This window comes from Aricia agestis, chromosome 5 (assembly GCF_905147365.1).
Source record: "Aricia agestis chromosome 5, ilAriAges1.1, whole genome shotgun sequence".
Lineage (NCBI taxonomy): Eukaryota > Metazoa > Arthropoda > Insecta > Lepidoptera > Lycaenidae > Aricia > Aricia agestis.
The window spans coordinates 5,263,686-5,283,426 of NC_056410.1; the positions used below are offsets into that span (position 1 = coordinate 5,263,686).

The 19,741-nt window shown below is 38.3% G+C and overlaps 2 protein-coding genes across 3 annotated transcripts in view; both read right to left on the minus strand.

Moving 5' to 3' along the window:
- Positions 1 to 290: 290 nt before the first annotated feature.
- LOC121726784 lies at positions 291 to 11,239 on the minus strand. The gene is made up of 4 exons (XM_042114297.1): positions 11,023 to 11,239; positions 7,918 to 8,059; positions 2,535 to 6,416; positions 291 to 2,385 (listed from the first exon to the last, which is right to left on the minus strand). Exons 2-4 carry the CDS (start codon positions 8,041 to 8,043, stop codon positions 1,510 to 1,512), a joined length of 4,884 nt encoding a protein of 1,627 aa, XP_041970231.1. The 5' UTR covers positions 8,044 to 8,059; positions 11,023 to 11,239; the 3' UTR covers positions 291 to 1,509.
- A 1,500-nt stretch (positions 11,240 to 12,739) lies between these two features.
- LOC121727280 (SID1 transmembrane family member 1-like) overlaps positions 12,740 to 19,741 on the minus strand; it is a 57,347-nt gene continuing 50,345 nt past the window's right edge. For both annotated transcript variants that reach the window (XM_042115012.1, XM_042115013.1), the window contains exons 15-20: positions 18,252 to 18,369; positions 17,773 to 17,895; positions 15,925 to 16,041; positions 15,217 to 15,349; positions 14,729 to 14,933; positions 12,740 to 13,767 (exon numbers count right to left, since the gene is read on the minus strand). In XM_042115012.1, the coding sequence (XP_041970946.1) occupies positions 13,591 to 13,767; positions 14,729 to 14,933; positions 15,217 to 15,349; positions 15,925 to 16,041; positions 17,773 to 17,895; positions 18,252 to 18,369 (873 nt within the window). In that variant the 3' untranslated portion in view covers positions 12,740 to 13,590. The remainder of the gene's footprint in view (positions 13,768 to 14,728; positions 14,934 to 15,216; positions 15,350 to 15,924; positions 16,042 to 17,772; positions 17,896 to 18,251; positions 18,370 to 19,741) is intronic.

Consider the following 19,741-nt stretch of genomic DNA (forward strand, 5'->3'; position numbering starts at 1 on the left):
ACGAAAAATATAGAACACTCATATTTACATTCATATATTATTAAAACTCTATATTTTAAACTATCTCAAAATACATCATAATCTTACAATAAATATAAATTTATCGTCACTTAATAAACCTATATATATGAGAATTTACAGCAAATTGTTATGTAAAAATTGTGCTTAAGAATTACATATTCACACAGCATTGCAGTGTCCCAAATATTGTTTTCTGTGAATGGCAACATTGACAGTGCGATAGAGACTCCACTAAAAAGGACTTTTTTATTTAAACAAAATATATTTTGACTCTAAATAAAATGGTGTTAGATTATATTACGTTGCAAAACTTCTCTCAATTTTTATTAAAAAAGCATAAAAAATACTTAACTAACTAAACATATCGACTGCCAGTGTTGCCCTCAACAAAAAAGTATTTGGTAAACACTGTATATTTTTATTAATTCCACATACACACAAATATAAGGTAAAATTTTTATAAACACAAGTCCAATTTGTATAAAAAGTACACAGGAACATTGTGGATGATATTATTTTGTTTGAAATTTTATTGTTTTTTTTTCGAAGTATATTCTGGCAGTATTGCCATTTAACATTTTAAAAGAAACCTCAATTCTGTAATTGATGAAAGGTTTCAGTACCCTGCAACATTATTTTAATATTGATACAGCAATTAAGCACAAGTATAAAAGTTTGCAAATAAAAAAATCCAAGGTATATCCACCTAAACTTTTCCCGGATCTAAGAGAAACTACTGAGCCACAAATGAATGTTTGACTGATAGTCTTTTAGTTACCCAAATATGTACAACACACACAAATTAACTTGGCGCATATTTTGCTAGTTAACTTCTGTATGTTATATACATACTCGTATATTACAAAGTGTCTTTTGTATTTTAAAAAGATAATAATTTCATAATATAATTTTCTCGTTTTATTACAGATATCTCGTCAGAAATATAAAGCTTCAAAATGAATTAAAGTTAAAAATCATCATATTTAATGCTAAGCTGTTCTTTGTATTTCGTTTAATAAAAATAACTGCCATGTTACTATTTATATTGCAGTAAATATTATTCTTTGACACTATAATAATTATCTTGTTTGTTTGTTGTAAAGGTAATAAAAATATTTATTTCATAAGAATGTAAAGTGCAAAACAGATGCAATTGTACATTTATTTTTTATACACAGCAGGTTCCATTGTGGCGTTGAAATATGAAATATGACTTAGATAAACACTATGTTATCTGATTTTCGAATGAAGGAAACCTCGCATTAAGCATCACACGAATTCCATTCGAACATCAATAAAAAAATGTAAAAAAGTAGCTACTTTTACCACTCAGAATATTTTCACTAGTACAATATTAGATATATTCCATTACTCCTCACTATAAACAGATTCACAATTTTTAATTTCCCTATAAATATTCCGTCAAAAATAAATTACAAGTGAAAGTTGGTACTAAAATTAAATAACACAAGATCTGAAATAATTTAGCTATAACAGAGGCAAGCACGCTTGCTCGTATAAACACAAAACTTTATGTATAAGTTCGTACTGTTCAGAATTTTGTACCATGCCACCCCTATTTAATCTCATGTTACAAACTATACCTAGAACGTCCACCTTCTGCTCGTTGGTGAGCTGCTTGATACCATTAAGGATAGCGATCAGACACCCGGTCCTTCCTATACCCGCTGAGCAATGAACTATGGTGGGCGGAGACATCGTGTCTAGGGCAAAATTTGTGGGCGTGGCGACACTGACTGTCACGGGACACGGTATACTCGCTTCTAAAGGTGGAAAAACAAATTTAGTCCCCGTCTTTGGGCTATCGCACTTGCACTGTTCCTCTGTAATGTCTTCAATTTCACTAAAATCATAGCACTCATCTTTTAAAACGTCTAAACTAAGATTTAATAGCGCGTTAACATCTTTAGGACACTTGTGGTCCGCCCAGTTGTGAAACCAATAATGATAGACGGACATACACTCGGAAGCTTCGTGTTTTATATATTTAATATCTAATTTTCGTATCGTATAGCCCGCCTTCTTTATCATTCCCACGTTCTTTATTAAGAAACTGTTTCTCGTTTCATCTAAAACTTGCGTCGATTCGCTGCAATCGGGGTTTTCGATCGAGAATTCCTCGTCCAGTTCTAGAGGAAAATATTTTTCGCATTTCTGTCTATTGTTTTCTATAAAATTGGTTAACATTACAATTTTTTGTATTCCAGTTGCTTCTACGATGTTTGGAGGTCGTTGCGATATAAAATCTAAGTTGTTTTGTCGCACCATGAGCCAGAAATCGTAAATTGTATTCTGAAGAGGACCCTGGGTTGCTATGTAGCAATTCTTTGTATATTCATGCCCCTGAAAATAAAAATAAAACATTTTAAATATATATAATAAATAAGACAAAGTGGATTAAATTATTAGACATGGCAAATATAAAAAAAATCATTAATTTTAAATGTATAAAGCAGTCTTAATTATTTTTAAATTAGGAATAGAATAATTACCTTAATATAATTAGCATTAATGTATCCTTCAATTCCTCCAACATCGTCGCGTAAAATTAATCTAGAATGTTCGTTAGGAAGGATCGTCTTATATCTATTCTTTGGATGAGAACCTAAAACTATCGGTTTTTCTTGAAAATTCGTGGGCATATCCCAAAACTCCTGGTGCAAATTCCTCAGCAGCATCTTCTGGTACTCGGAGCAGGGCTGCGCGATGAGCGGCTCCGGGATCAACATCTGAGGATTTTCCGTCGATAGATCTTCGACCCGGCCGAAACAGCAGTGCTGACCCTCGTTCGAACCCAAACATTTTACTTTAGAGTAGCCATTCTGAAAGACCTCGTTTAAATCCTTCAACCTCTGTCTCGAGAGAACGCTGGAGGCGTTCTGCAGCTGCTGCATATTGGCTAGATACAGGCGGAAATCTTCCGAGGTGCTCTGGGGACTCAGCGGCTTGGTCGTGATGTTGCGGACGAACACGGGCTGGAAGCTCGAGTCCTCCTGCTGCCCAAAGGCGTAAATGATTTCGTTCTCCTGATCCCCGCAGACGTAGGTTAAGTTCTGCGGGCCTTCGTACGACGTGGACCACAAATTATCGTGAGACCCGAAACCGACGCATTTATCGGAGGAGCGCAATCGCGTCCGATTTTTGTACGACATCGGAATCAAATTTTCCGTACTCAGGGATTTCCTGTGTTTCTCTCTATTGGGCATATCTTTTAAATTAGCGTCGATTAATGTTTCGTCTATGTCTAAGTCTCTCGGCTCCTGCGGTTGGATGTTTAACGTTAAAGACGTGTTGGAACTTCGTCGCTCCAAAATACCTTTCCTCGGCTCGGCAGTGTTATCGATGCTGTAATTACTGTTATGCCTACTCAGATTACACGTGGATCCGTTCAAGTTGTAATTGGAAACACTCAACCCCTTATTCGTCGATAATTGCGGGTTGGACGTGTGGATGTTCAGAGTGAGTGACGTATTCGAACTCCGTCGCTCCAGTAACCCTTTTTTCGGGGCCGGTTTCGTTTCCTTATTCAGCGAGCTGTTGCTCGAGTGCCTGCTCAGGGTATTCGTCGAAAGTATATTAAGGGTTAAACTATTATTCGATCCCCGGCGTTGCAGCAGGCAGTTTTTAGTCACTTCACCCGAAACGTTCGTATTAGATGAGCAAATTACTCTCGTCGTAGGAGCTAGATGCTCGGTGTTGAGTGAAGCGTTCGAATCCCTTCTATCTAGAGAGAACCTCTTCTGACGACTATCGGTTAAACTGAAGTTCGACATGCTCGTCCTCACAGTAGCCAGATTATGGCATGACGCTCCGGCGCTGCTGAGGGAACAATTCGAGCCCTGTAGGCTGTGCGTACTAAGCATTAAACTTTGGTTTGAATTCCGCCTGTGCAGTTTCTTTACTAGTTTCTCGTCCTCCACGCTAGGCTCAAAGTCGTCGGAGGGCACTCCCTCCGGCAGGGTTTTTAAATTCGTACTCGATACGCTTAAATTTTGTTTGTAGTTCAGGAGATTCGAACCGAGAGTTTGACCACATTCGTGGTAGCCACCTTTGTCGGCGCCGGATATATTTATTTCGGGAGCGTTATCGGATATATTTTCGTCGAATGATCCCATCGTTCGAGAGCCCATTCTGGAGGTAGTCGGCTGATATAACATTAAGCTAGCGTGATTTTCACGTAAGTATATGCCGCTATCTTGCCCCTTGAGGTAAAGGCGACGCTGGTCGGCGTTACATTGTATAGAATTATATCCTGGCTTTCCTCCCCCAAAATCATGTTTTATATTCTTTTGAGCAAATATTCGTTTCAATTGTCGCTTGGGAGTGTTAGGCACGGAAACAGAGTTTTGGGGAACTTCCAAACTCTTCTTTTGGGGGAGCGAAAGATTGACCGTTTCGGATGAATCGAGGGATGTCGCTTTTACTTTTAGGGTAGGCGTTTTAACCTTCTTTTCCTCGGCATTGGTGTATAACTTTTCAAACTCCAGTAACTCCTTTTCTAAATCACTATCACGTTTGGTTAAATCTATTGTCAGGTTTCGTAAATTTTTACCTTTCTTCTTTGTCTGAGTCTCCGCTAACGTCGTGGCCCCGTCGTCTGAGGTCACAGTTATTTCAAATTCTTTAGGAGAAAACCTCGGCATATCTAAAAATGACTGTACATCGCAACTTTGACGCAAAGATTTCTTCTGTTTATGAGAGGGAGACTTTCCTTCCTCTTCCCTAGCATCTTTTTGGTTGACGTCAAACTGAAAAGCGGGTCTTTCTGAGGCAGGAGTTTTGGGATGTCGGTCCATGCTTTCACACGACGTGCTCACGTCCTGATTTTTGTATGCTTCGTTCATTTGATCCTTCATTTGTTTTGCAATCGGTAATCCTAAATTTTGCTCGATTATTTTTGCATTATCCGAGTCCAACGATATCGATTTTAACCTTTGTCGTCTCACGTGAGCCGAGTTTACACTTAATTCTTTTCTTTCTTCCGTCCCCTTCGTGTCTATGTGCATAGCATCTAATTTGGCACAACAATCGACTACATCGTTTTCTAGCACGTTAATTTTAGTTCCAACATCAGTCTCATCGATGTCATCACACTTTGATATATTTAATTCTATACTTCTATAATTCGTATCGCAACTATTGTGCCTTCTATACCTCTTTATTTCTTTGTCGGCGGGGGGCGTGAATCTCTCTCTTTCTATGGAATTTCTACCGCCGTACCTTTTTAATTTTGGCGACATTCGCGCGGCAGTTTCGGCGTGCATACTGACTTGATCAAATGTGAAATAATTCTCTTTGTTGTGACTCAGGACCTTGGGACTCAATAACTTAGGACTCGGTCGCGAACCTAGAATTCTAGGTGAACTAGGCTTCTCGGCGTTCAATATTTTGGGCGAGTTTGGCTTCTCGGATAAACCGTTCGGTCTATTTAAATGGTCACTCAACGTCCTCGGTGAATTCGGAGCGTCTGGATCGCGAGGCGTGTCGGGGAAAAATCGAGGAGACCTGACGGAATCATAGTACGCGGATTTCGGCGTCGGTTCCGCGAAAAACATCGGCGATGTCGTCTCCGGTGGCGTAAAAAAACGGGGCGAACTCATGCTGTCTGCTAAAATCTTTGGTGAAAAATCGAATTTCGTCCCCGATGACTTTTCTTTAGCCGACGAACACTCTATTAGGCGAGGGGAGTTCTGCATTTCGAGCCGCTCCTGGTGCCCCTCCACGTGGGGGCTCTCGCTGACGCTGCACATGTTCAGTTTGGTGCTGACCGAACGAAATCTTCTTAAATTACTCGGAGACATTTTTTCCTCGTCCTCTCGAAGCGATTTAGGGGAACGATCGGTCATTTCGGCTGATTTCTCCTCCTCCTTGATGTTTTCGACTGCCTCGACATCAAACTCGAAAACTCGATCCTCCGACTTCGCGCTGCTCACGAACGGTGACTTTTCGTCTTTTTCCAAAGACGGAGACCGGGTGGCGCTGTACTTCTTCGCTCGCGATTCCCTCGATAGATCGGCGCCGAGGTCGGCGCCGACGATCTGAGCGAGGGGCCGCGGGATGGCGGAGTACAAGTACTCGAAGGGTCGCTTGTGCTTCCACTGGTCGGAGAGCGGGTTCTTCTTGATGCCGCAGAAGCCGGGCGGGGGCGGGGAGGGGGGCGCGTGCGAGCCTGAAGGTTGGGGCGTGTCGGATGCGCTGCTGGCGTTCGAGTGCGGGTAGTTTTGGACGATTAGAATTTGTGGGGGGTCGTTGGGTGTGTTGTTGTCGGATGGAGTGTCGGGCGCAGGCGCGGTGGTGAGCGCGGAGCACACGCGCCGGGGCGCGGCTGTGTCCGCTCGCGACAGCCGCACCGCGCCGCCGCATACCACGTGAACCTGACAATCATCAAACACATACATGATTATAAATTAGAAAACAAAAACAAGCAACACTGATGAACAAAAGTCATATGAGCAAAGCTTAGTTTCAACTTCCAATGTATACTAATATTATAAATGCGAAAGTATCTCTGTCTGTATGTCTGTCTGTCTCGCTTTCATGCCAAAACTACCGAACAGATTGTAATGAAATTTTGAATACAGATAGTCTAAAGCCTGAGAAAGGTAATAGGCTACTTTTTTACTGGAAAAAAGCGTTGTAAAGGGGTGAAAATGCGTAAATTTGTTCAAATTAAGTTAGTTCCAAAAATTCAAAATAGATGGCGCCGTGCGTCTCCTACAGCGCGCTAACGCTTGCCCAGAAGTCGTTCTATAAGAGGTGGTATCATCGTACAGTCATTTTTTTGCGATTGTTCTTTCTTTTTTATGTTACTTATTAAATCAGTACTTTATCTATGCAGTGACGTAACCTTAAACCTATCAATGATAAATATTTTATGGGTAAAGTTGTGTAATTGGGGGGCTAAATAAGCTTAAAAATTTGGCATAAAATATAAAGATTAATTTAAAAAATTGAAATATTATATGCACACTAATAGGGTTGTTGAGAAAGTGATTATGAGGAAGAGGAGGAAGAGGAATTTTCACGCGCAAATTTAGAGGATGCGGATGAGGAAGGGGATATTTTTTGAGGAAGAGGATGCGGATAAGGAAGCGGATGAGGAAGAGGATGATAGGGAATTATAAATACTAGCGGACCCAACCCAAAAGTCTTTGTCCTGTCTATCCATAACTAGGTACATACATTACACAAAAAATAATTAAAAGGGCATTTTCCAGTGGACCCAACTATGAATCTAAACCATCCTCAAAACACACACAATAAAGAATCATCAAAATCGGTCCAACAATTAAGGAGGAGTTCAGTAACATACAGAACACACGCACACAAAAAAGATTGAAAGATTGAAGAAATTCCTCATAAATTCCTCTTAAATTTTGATGAAGCGATAGCGGAAGAGGATTTTTTTATTTTTATTTATGAGGATGCGGTAACGGTTGAGGAACCCAAAATATTGCGGAACATCCTCATTATGAGGAAGAGGAAGAGGAATCCTCACCAACCCTACTGCACAGCTGTTTTGATTTAAGGGGTACCAGAGTTTTTTTATTAAAGCTTTTGACACCAATTTTGTTGACATCGCGCGCTATAAACTGAAGTCGCAGGCAACAGCTAGTATATTATAAAGAAAAAAGTTGCACGCTTATTTTCAACACATTGGCTACAGGTTGCGCACCAAATAAGTGGATAGATGTTCGATTCCATCCCATTACCGGAGACATGTAAAAGCAATGAAAGTCTTTAATTTCGACATAGGAATTGGTATTTATATCCAAATAGCCAAAATCTCGTGTAAACGGGAGTTACATTACACGACATTTTGGCTTCTGTGAAAATGGTCCCTCCAAAGGCTGCTGAGTATATACATGGCATTACCTGTGTAGGCGGCGGCGCGGGCTGCGGCGCGGGCGGGTCGCGCTTGGTGCGGCGGCAGAGCGCCAGCAGCGCGAGCAGGGCCGCCGCCAGCGCGCCGCACCACCACCCCGCCTGCGCGCCCCACATCACCACGCCCTCACATCTGGAATTACAAAAAAAAAATTGCAAATACCAATGTGATGGCCAAATGAGAGATTTACTTGAAGACTACACAAAAAACAGGGAGTGTCAAAAAATTTCAAATAACAAAAAATGCGATAATAGTCAATAGTCACATAAAAAATTAAGTAAAGACAACACATGAAAATTCTTTGATTTTTAATGTAATGTCTTTACTCAAATATGGAATTAAAGACAATACTTAGAATATTGAAAACAATTACAGCAAAATAAAATTTATTACACATAAGATAACTCATAATAAAAACTATCTGAAAGAGGCAATGTTGTATATTATTATAATATATTACCTATTAATTTTTATTGCTACTGTTTTTGAATGTAAAATCCATAACATATAAACTAATTGTACAATTATATTATAGATATTAAAACAATTAAAAGATACTAAAGTACCCATTTCTGTTCAAATTCCGGGCAAATAATAACTCTAACTAGTTTCACAGCCTCTGTACTTTTCGCCTGAATCACTGGACAGTTGGGCAATTATTGATGTCTCATCAAGAAGGTTCCAGTTATTCAACTTGCAATACATTAGGGTGAGTAAGGCATTAGTCATAGTTCCTATAGATTGCAACAGATTTTACAACACACCCCTTATTACCACGAATATTGCAGGTAAGTTTAAGTCTATATATCTATCTTTATTATATTTTTTTTAAACTTAAATAAATTTACATGCATCATGATTCATGATTCATGTTTCATGAGGAATCAAATAATTGTAAAAGTATAGTTTATAGCATTTTAGCAGAGCCTTCTTCTGAGGCTGCTAGAATGCTATATAATTTTAACTATAAGTCAGAATTGTTTTAATTTTTTTTATATTTAGCATAAGGTATGATGGGATTGACATCGTCTTTTTTGTACAAAAATCCATTTAAATTAATAAAGAAAAAAAAAGTACAGTAAAAAAATTATTTAGGATACATACAAATGATGTACTTTGTCTCGCAAAATAAAAACAATGTGCTTTATTATTTACCTTAGTTTAAATTTATCAACAACATAGTGCAGGTGCATTTTTCCACTGTAGAAATGTAAGACTAACCTCAAATTATAAAAAACTTTACAGGATATGGCCATAAAATTTATTTTTCCTCCTTTGTAAGTAACATTATTATTGACCTTCTATAAAGTACATTTACAATACAGACCTTATTATGTCAAATAAAATTTTTGAGATTTGACCTTGTATTTAAACAGTTTACAAACATCAATTTCCTTACATTTGCCCATTGATATGAAAATGAGTGGGACTACTACAATTGACGAGCTGGCAAACAGAACCGGATTAGTCCACGAGAAAAAAAATTACACAGTGGCTAAAAAACTAGTATCAACTACTATAATAATATAATATATAATATAATATCTATGGACGCTTCACACCACGTCAGTCTGGCCCCGTGGTAAGTACCTGAAGGACTTGTGTTACAGGTACCAGACAACGGAAAATATTTAATATTTTTATACTATACATATATTTAAGATTTTTATTATATGATACACATATTTAATACACATCCATGACCCAGGAACTTTTTTGAAAACTTTTTGTTCCGTCAGCAGAATTCGAACCCGCGACCCCCGACTTGAGCTGCCAACGCGCTCACCACAGAGCCACAGAGGTCGTCGAACTATCACTAGTACTACTGAACTTATCTGGTATTGTTTATTAACAGGGATTGATGCAGATGGGTCAATAGAAGATGATTCGAAAAAAAAAACCTCTGCACTCTGGTGGACTTGTCCGGTTTTGTTCGCCAGCTCCTCAATTTAGTTTCTTAAATAAAAATTTTAAGAAAATCTCATTAGAAACTAGACAATAAACTTACTTCTTAAAAGTATTACAGAAATCATTTTTAATTTAACTCAATGAACTTGACTGTGATATAATTTTTAATTTCAAATGTAATTAATATGAACTGAACTTTATAATAATTACTATGACTTTGCACGCCACATTACTGGCAGAATGTATGGAGCTAATATTATTACTTTTAAGACCTTTACTTTACGAACATTCATGCATATAAATAATTTTGAATTTGAAATCACCTTACAAGTCATCTGCAGCTTACAAAGACTGTCAAGTATGGGACTGGTACCTAATGTAACCCAAGAGTATGTGTTAGGTCTTCTGTAAACATTAGAATCTACAACAACTAGTAGCCCGTATCTACTTTAAAGAACTTTTTCATACATTTTGGTTACTTACTTGTAATAACAAACTTTTGCAATTTCAATTCAGCATGAACAAAATAAATATTTTTAATATTAACTAATTCTTTAATAATCTTGTTTTTGTGATGATAAATACAATGTTAATTTAACTTACTGATTTTTTTGTTTCTAATGTAACAGTTGAGAGTGACCTGAACTTAATTTTTATGCAAACAATAAAAATCTATCAGATAGGGTTCTTTAAATCAATAACTACAATTTTTTTATATTTTTGTAAATACACAATATAAAGGTCATTAGTTAGTCTCGTTAATTTTCAAGGGTTTCATAATATTAGGCTTCATAAAGGTTTTTAGAGGTAAAATGAATCAGTATAAAAATAAAATTTGGACGTACAAAACGTTATCGTAGGACGTAACGTAACGAGGAATGTTAATAAACAAGATCTATTTGCGGCGTCTGACACAGCGAGTGATGATATTTATTTATCATATCAAACGTCGATGGACTGCTGACGGGTGCTTTAACGCAAGATCATAGGTAATGCATTATCAAGGCCTCAAATTCTTTGTTTTTTTATGAGAAAACTACGAAATAGTACAAGGTTATTTGGATGTTTGTTCTGTATTTAGAAGGCCCAATATTACTATAGTTTGTATAATATTGAATACTTAGAAAACAATATTAATAAACGTATCGGAGAAGAGTATTACATCTATGGGGAATCAAAATACATACTGTGCATCAAAGTCTCCAGTGCAATTGGTACGCTCCGTCTTCCACCATGTAATGTTTTTCGTTTCGCTGAACAGAAAAACAGTAAAACACAATCACTGACTGAATCTAAAGCACTTTAAACACTCCTAGTGCAAATTAAAGGCTAGTAAATCGCACGTTTTTGTACACACTCGCCCAACAAGTTTTGACGTTATGTGAATCGGCCATTTTTATGACAAAAAAGGGTTGCCACTATTAAAAAGAGACATATTATACAAGGCTTGAAAAAACAAACTTAAATTTTAATTATTGTAACACTTTAATTTTGATTTTGAGGATTTTTATAAAATCACTAGCCAAAATTACCTGCCCAACTTTTCTACAAACACTTTCATAAACTCGTCTTTTTCCTTTAAAATTTATAACGGCAAGCAACTTATCAGAGAATATCTGATCTATAGTTGCACTCATTTAATTATTAAGTTAAACTTTTTAAGACAATAATAATTTATGAATGGACATATTTCAAAGAATTTTCATGAATATCATCTTCCGGACTGACACACCTGCAGCTTCATTCAAACATTGAAGTGCACATGCGCCGTTTAACTGTGCCAGTAGGGCATCGACAGTCCCTACAATGCGGCCAGGTCATCGTAAAGACTGGCACCACCTAATTGTTTACAATCTAGGTCACGAAGGATTGATCATTGAACTACTTATTGTTATCGTGTATAATATCAATAACTTGTTTCCCAGGCACCTAGGCGTTGGCTTAAATTATCGACAGACGACAACCATTAGGATAAGTACCTAAAAGCTAAAAGACGCATTTAAATCTTGATCGGTCAGATTTCGTACATGGGGTGGCGGAAATAAAATGGCCTATAATTATAAAAACTAGCTTTTTGACCGAGCTTTGTATCCGTATTCTATAAAACACGAATAAAATTACATTTTCTAAAAATGATTCCTAGTTAGATCGATTTATCGCCCCCTATCCGTATACTAAATTTCATGAAAATCGTTGGAGCCGATTCCGTGATTCAATTAATATATATACAAGAATTGCTCGTTTAAAGATATAAGACATAAATCCGGCACTGTTCTACTTCTAAGGCAAGATACAGGTTATCTTACAATAATTACCTTTTTAAATTTCAGGAAGGTGCTATTACACATACTGTATATTACAAAGAGTCCATATAACCAGGATCAGCCAATAAGAGGCTGATGTGAACAAAAGGTTATAAAGTGTAAACTCTTTGGTGTAAACAAAACATTGTCTGATATTTGAGACATAGTATTTATAATTAATCTATATATATATATATATATATATATATATATATATATATATATATATATATATATATATATATATATATATATATATATATATATATATATATATATATATATATATATATATATATATATATATAAAACTCAAAGGTGACTGATTGACATAGTGATCTATCAACGTACAGCCCAAACCACTGGATGGATCGGGCTGAAATTTGGCATGCAGGTAGATGTTATGACGTAGGCATCCGCTAAGAAAGGATTTTGATAAAGTCCAACCCCAAGGGGTTCAAATAGGGAATGAAAGTTTGTATATAATAATACTTTTTAACGCGAGCGAAGCCGCGGGCAAAAGCTCGTTATATTATATATTTTTAAGAATATCCATAGTAAATAATAAAACAAAGTAAATTTTAAAGTCTTTATTCTTGTATTTTTTATATAGTAAGTACACAATATTAGTACCTATTTTAATTACCATAGGAGTGTCCTCAGAACTGGAAATAAAGTCATGTCTTATACTTAATAAAAAATATAATATTATTTAAATTATAAAATATAATCATAAGCTTAAAAACATCATTTCAATTAAAAAGGAACTTATTAATACATTATAACTTTGAACTCAACATTTTGTCATAACTTGGGCAACTTAATTTAACATTAATTCGCAATTTTACAATATATTATGCCTAGCAAAATTTGAAATCATAGATCATTCTGATACTAGTCTACTCAGTGCTGAAGAGTAAAAGTGGGACTAGTAGTCTTTTAATCTTTTAGACTAGACTTTAAAAGCTAACAAAAAGTCAAACTTTGGTCACATTTTAGCGGTTACATTTGATGTAGTTCATTTTTAACGTCATTTTTAACACTTATATAAAGTTTTGTTAAATTAAATATTGCATAAAAACATAAGAAATCCATATCATATAAATTAAACACGTCTATTTATATATAGGACTTCCGTCCAGCTTATATGTACAATATATTTTCTAATCCAATGAGCATTTCTACCACTTGCTGGAAATCAAATAAAGAAGAAGGAGAATTTTATAGCTGTCAATGTATGTTCAGAGGCAAGAAACCATGTTTCCCATTGCTGCACTAGAGTAATGCCAAAACGTTGAATGTTTCAACTACAGCGGCGCTTCGCACAATCAAGCATTCTCAATAAACTAGTTCAGGTACCAAGCAAGCATTATCACACTTCGGCATTGTCAGCCATTGAGTCGCATTATGTTCTATCTAAAGAAAATGTCTTGGCTACAGGGTCTTAAACGGCTAAAACACAGGTATGAGTCGTCTCGGCACAGTGTTGAGTGGCTCGTCCAGCACGAGCAGCGCGTTGAAGCTGCAGAACATGGCGACCGCGCTGGCCAGGTGCCACAGGTCGTGGGAGTCGAACACGCGCAGAGCCGAGCACACCTCGTTGTGAGTCCGCGACTGGGCCGGCGTTTGCTGCAACATATGAATACAAACTAACTTATAAATATTTTTTAAGGGCCAGCTATGCTGTCCCACTGCTGGGCAAAGGCCTCCCCTCCCCCAAAGTCTTCTAATTCTCTCGATCCATCGCAGCCGAAGGCCAACCTTATAAAAATATTACTCTTTATTTATAAAATATATCCTCCATAACGCCTGTTGCGCCAAAATTCGCTAATCGCGTGGGAACCGTACATTTTTCCGGGAATAAAATAAAATAAAAATAGAATAAAAAGCCTTTATTTCATTTTTTTTTCCGGGAATACGGTCATTTAAAAAGTATCCTATAGTCCTTTCCCGGGACTCAAAGTATTTCCATGCTAAATTTCAGCAAAATCGGTTCAGCGGTTTGGGCGTGAAGAGGTAACAGACAGACAGACAGACATACACACTTTCAAATTTATAATATTAAGACGTATGGATTGTGTTAAAGTTATTATTTATATAGTATTTTCCCTTGTACTCTGTTAAGTTACTTTTCTAACGATTTGTACTCTTATTTATCGATTTATAAAATTTTGCTTATTCACATCAGCTTTATGAAACGGCGTTTGGTCACTCAAGCACTTGGAGGTTAATGCGTGATGATCAACGTGCACATAGTGCGTGTAGTACATAATAATAAACTGACTACATGGATTTAGATGACAAAGACAAATAACAAAATAAGTATATATTCGGTATAGCCAGCCACGCCAATTAATATCCTCGCGGTCCACCACTTAAGTACTACTCTTACTTGCGCACGACTTTGCGTGTACGTGCAAACTTTGCGTGTACTTACAGACCACTTAGTTTTTGCCGAGAGAAACAGATAGCAGGCTACTGCCCATGTCACGTGCGCCGAGGCGAGCCATATCCACGCCGACACAGATATACGCTAGAGGTACACCAGTTACGCACAACTCGGCTTACGTACGACTTTGCGTGTACTTACCGACCACTTAGTTTTTGCCGCGAGAAACAGATAGCCGGCCACCGCCCATGTCACGTGCGCCGAGGCGAGCCATATCCACGCCGACACAGGTATACGCTCGCGGTACGCCAGTTTCAACACCACGTACGCCAGCGTATACAGTAGAGCGTTGCCCATCAGTATCGCCAGCAGGTGTTTCGCAAAGTCTTTGTTATGCTCGTATAGGCTGAAAGCAGGTCACGGTTTATTAATTCCTATTCCAGTTTCCTGAACATATAGTGTCAAAACAATTACATACATTGGGCCATAGGGCCTTTCCACACGACAAAGCGCGTTTCTGATGCGCTCGTCTTCTGCATGTTTTCATCGCGTTTTGTATCGATACAAACATATAGCAACAATTTTTAGTTTCTCTTTTAGAAATTTCCACGCTTCTTGGCTAGGTTATATTATTAATTTACATGTAATTTCATTTTTTATTGTATTTTTAAATAGTTTAGAATCATTACCCGTATATCGCCAGCGCCCAATTAGCTGCATTCGCTATGGCAAGTAATATGGCCCTCACATGGTAGGCCGGCTTGAACGCGGTCACACCCTGCTCGCGTATGTTTCTGAACGCTCGCCCAAATACTGCACACTCTAATAAAAATACAAAAAAAAATACTTTATATTCTAATACTTTTATATTCTAAGATATAAAAGAAAATTCAAACTATTTTAACATCACCAAGAAAAAGCGATAGAACGAGACGCAACCAAAGAAATTGGAAATATTACGCAAAAGCCGGAGCAGAGGGCGCTACTAGCACATACAGTAAATAATCCGAAAAATCTAAACTATCTATGAAAAATCTAACATTGACAGAAACCTTTCAAAAACGTCGAACAAAACTCTTTTATTTACTGTCTATGCTGGTGCTAGGGAATGCAATCTTGATCTTGCAAGATCAAGATTCCACCAAGATCTTGAGTGATTTTCCAAGATTCAATCTTGAAAGCCATCAATCCTGAATTTCGAAGTCCTGTTCGCGATCTTGACAAAATAGTCCAAGATTGTAACAAGATTTCGAGATTTTCACCCTCCTATTGGTGCTGCATTCTAACGTGTAAACATTGCAGCGATATCCTTTTGCCGTTTGTCGGGTGAGACACTGAGGTTTATTTGATCTCCAGTAAACAAAACTCGCGAAACCTTAAATTAAAAATTGACTTACCTAAATTGATTCTTCCCACATAGTATATCTTGAGGGTGAATATTATGCAGATGATCAGGTGAAGCACAGTGAACACGGCCCAGAAGTACACGCTCGGGTACATAATACCGATGAAACCTGTAAGTAGCCGTAGCCATTATTAGCCGTAGCACTAAAGATGAAACCGCACTAAGCGACACGTCACGGGAAAAGTATATTTTTCGTATGAAATTCCTATGGGCTAAGCTGCATTATAGTATACGCAGTAGCCTACGAATAATAAAAACTAAGGAAACGTAACTCCTATACATAATAATGTAGGTCACAGGCGGTCGGCGCGAGCGCACACCTGCGCGTGCTCCCCGTACGACTTCGTTTCAGGCACTGAAGCGCGGGAAATAGGCACTTATCTCCTGAAGCTGGAATGTCGTTGCGTCACAGGTGCCGCGAGTGTTATGCCGTGCCGTATCGTAAATAGCAGCTACCGTACTCTTATTTAAGTATTCTAAATGATGTTTTATTATTTTATTGTATTATTATATGTATAGTATTATTATTATTTATGTTGAATCTGTCGTGCGTCAGGCGTAATATGTATAGGAACCACGGAAGATCAGGTACCGCGGTGCAGTGTTCTGCGCCGTGGTAATACACCTGAGTGGGTATCCTTTTCGGCATTATGCAATGCACTGCCTAATGATGCTATATTTTTTTTTGTTGTTTGTTGTTTGTTTTATTTTAGTTAAACAGCCGGCGACTCTCCCTGTCCGCACTATGGGAGTACAACCAAGGAGAGCCAGCGGCCAGTGTAGGACTATTACAGGGAATGGATATTAGAAATGATACCGGGCTATGGGGTGAGGTGCTAGTGGACTGGGTAACTGGAACTATGGAAGGACTATGGCGTCTGCCGATACAACGTGGAAACATGTATCATAAAGTTGGCAGACGGTGACTCGCCAACTCTTTGAATGGGCCCCTCAAAATGGTCGCACGCACGGTGCACCGAGGCGGCAACATTGACAGAGCGGTTCGAGGTAGGAGAGGTGTCGCTGGACTTTAAACGACGATCATTTGCACCCTCAGAGGGTCCCATCACGTCACCCACTCGCCACTTACGCTTCACATCCTTCCTCCGAGCCGAAGCTCTTGCGACTCCACTCTGACCGGCCGGTTAAGGCAAGGCAGAGGTAGGGCCTGATTCTCCGTCAGTGTTCACTCCGGCCGGCCGGTGAAGGCAAGCTGGAGATGGAGAACATGGGCTTCCCTGGGAGCACTCGGGTTCGTGAGGTCGCTACTTCCCAACAGTTCGCCACAAGCTGCCCTGCGGGCTTATTATTATTATTATTATACTTCATTCGTTTTGAATTTGGTTCTTAAGGATCTTTTCGCACACTAAAATAATATGGCAATAGCTACGAAACACTACATTCAAATTGACAAAATAAAGCCGTTGACAATAATTGTCACTTCTATAATTACACAAAATTCTTGCATGTCTCTTTTTACATAAAGCATGCATGTATTCGGGTCACATATTGTAGAATCGGAACAAATTTTTTGACACAGTTACTCTTCCTTAGTTTTAATTATTCGTAGGCAGAAGCCAGCAGCAGAGCTACGCTACGTAATATTCAGTACTATGAAACGTGTAGTGTCGCGAATTTTTTAAAGATTTTAGAATCGCTTTACTGACAATCTTACTAGCGAATGCTTTATGCTCAATATTTGTCGTAATATTTGGATCGTTTTCAAGTATTACAATATTTATCAGGTGTGTAATACTGTATTTTGTACATAAATATCACGATAAATACCAAGCGTGTAGTATTCGCCACAGGTCTAGTCTCTAAGTCTGTTATTCCTAACCTATTGCCATAAGAAAAGCCAGGAGCAAGAATGTGGCGTGCGCGGAGGCGTTGACGTCGGGGTGTCGACTCTGGTACAGCTTGATTATTGTCAGTACCGCCGTCACGTACATGAACGATGAGTCTGAAAATAAATAGATTTATTCAATGAAATTATAAAGTCAGATATAAAAATATAGGAAGTATTATAAGAGTATTTTTTGGGTATAGAGATACTTTGAGATACGATAAATCACATAGAATAGTTTTTTGTGCGGAAAATGAATCGTTTTTACACGTTAAACGAATTACGGCGCAAAAGAGTTACGAGCGTCTTCAATTAATTAATAAATATTTATAAACTGATTCTACAACTTGTCTGATAACACAAATGTTTGCTTAGCATGGGATTAGACGACGTGATGATTGTATATTAATGGCACACATTAATAAAGAATTTGAATTTAGACTAAGGGCGCGCGAGTTATAGACACAACTCACCGAATTGAAAGTTCATCTGGTTGGGGCAGAGGTGGTAGCATGCGGACAACACGCCCTCCATCATCAGCGCCAGCCCCATGGAGTAGAGTACACCGCGGTGCTGAGGTATACCCAACTCCTGCGAGTAAAATAAAACTTATTGTAAGAAAAATGGTAAATACACAAAACTTTATTAGTGTAATATTAATTGAAATACATAAATTAATTTAAAAACCCGGTTAAAAATATTCGGACTGGATGTATGTACTATCAGAGAAGTTGATTCCTATGCAAATCGGGGACCTAAGTAGTTTGGTTGCGTTACGTCAAACCCAGCGGACAGATCACAATTAACATTGAATTGAATTGACATATTCGACCAAATAACGTTGGTCTGTCAATTGCATAGGAATCAACTTCCTCGATGGTACAAGTTGTAACAACAAAATATTCAGTATCTTGACGCAGAGTACGCAAACAACTAAAGTGTGTATGTTGTGCACACCTTGTAGTGCACAACAGAGTGACTCAAATGCTTGAACATTGCAGGCATCTTTTTTTAAATAATTCTGGTTCCTGCTTCTATAAAATTGCAGCACCATATTTTATATTTTGTATATTGTTGTTAGTAGATATTCTTTCTCTCAATAATATTTTTTATACAGCTTTGTGGCTTTTTTTTCTTTCTCCTTTTCACATTTTTTTTTGAGGCATCTCTGTATGAGCGAGGGAAAGAGAGGTAAAGTAAAATCGAAGAAATTGATTTACATACAGATGGCGGACCTGCGTTTTTTGGTCGGGGTAGGTCAATCCCAGCTGAGATCACGAGTAAATCGTGCTTATATAAATTTGACAAAACCCGAGTCGGGTTACCCGACCAAATAACGCACTTTGGAATCGTCGGGATGCGGCCTAGCCCGCACTTGCAACATGAATTGCATGAAGAAGGCTGTGAGCATCACATAGCCGACTTACCGAAAATACGGCGCTCTGTCCGTACATGCCTATGCATGAGAGAGACATCTAAGCCAGAGAGAGATGGAATGTTACCTCGGAGTCATCGGGGCGTGGCCTAGCGCGCACTTGAAGCATGAAGAAAGCTCCTAGCATGACGTAGCCGACTTTCGAAAACACGGCATAATATATGCGTATGTGTGAGAGAGACATACCAAGCCAGAGAGAGAGAGGGAATGTTACCTTCGAGTCATCGGGGCGTGGCCTAGCCCGCACTTGAAGCATGAAGAAAGCTCCTAGCATGACGTAGCCGACATTTAAAAAGGCGGCGTTTATGCGTATGTGTGAGAGAGACATACCAAGCCAGAGAGAGTTGGAATGTTACCTTCGAGTCGTCAGGGCGGGGCCTAGTCTGCACTTGCAACATGAAGAAAGCTCCTAGCATGAGCCGAGTTTCGAAAATACGGCACTTTGTCTGTACATCTTGTGAAAGAGACATACCAAGCCAGAGAGAGATGGAATGTTACCTTGGAGTCGTCGGGGCGGGGGCTAGCCCG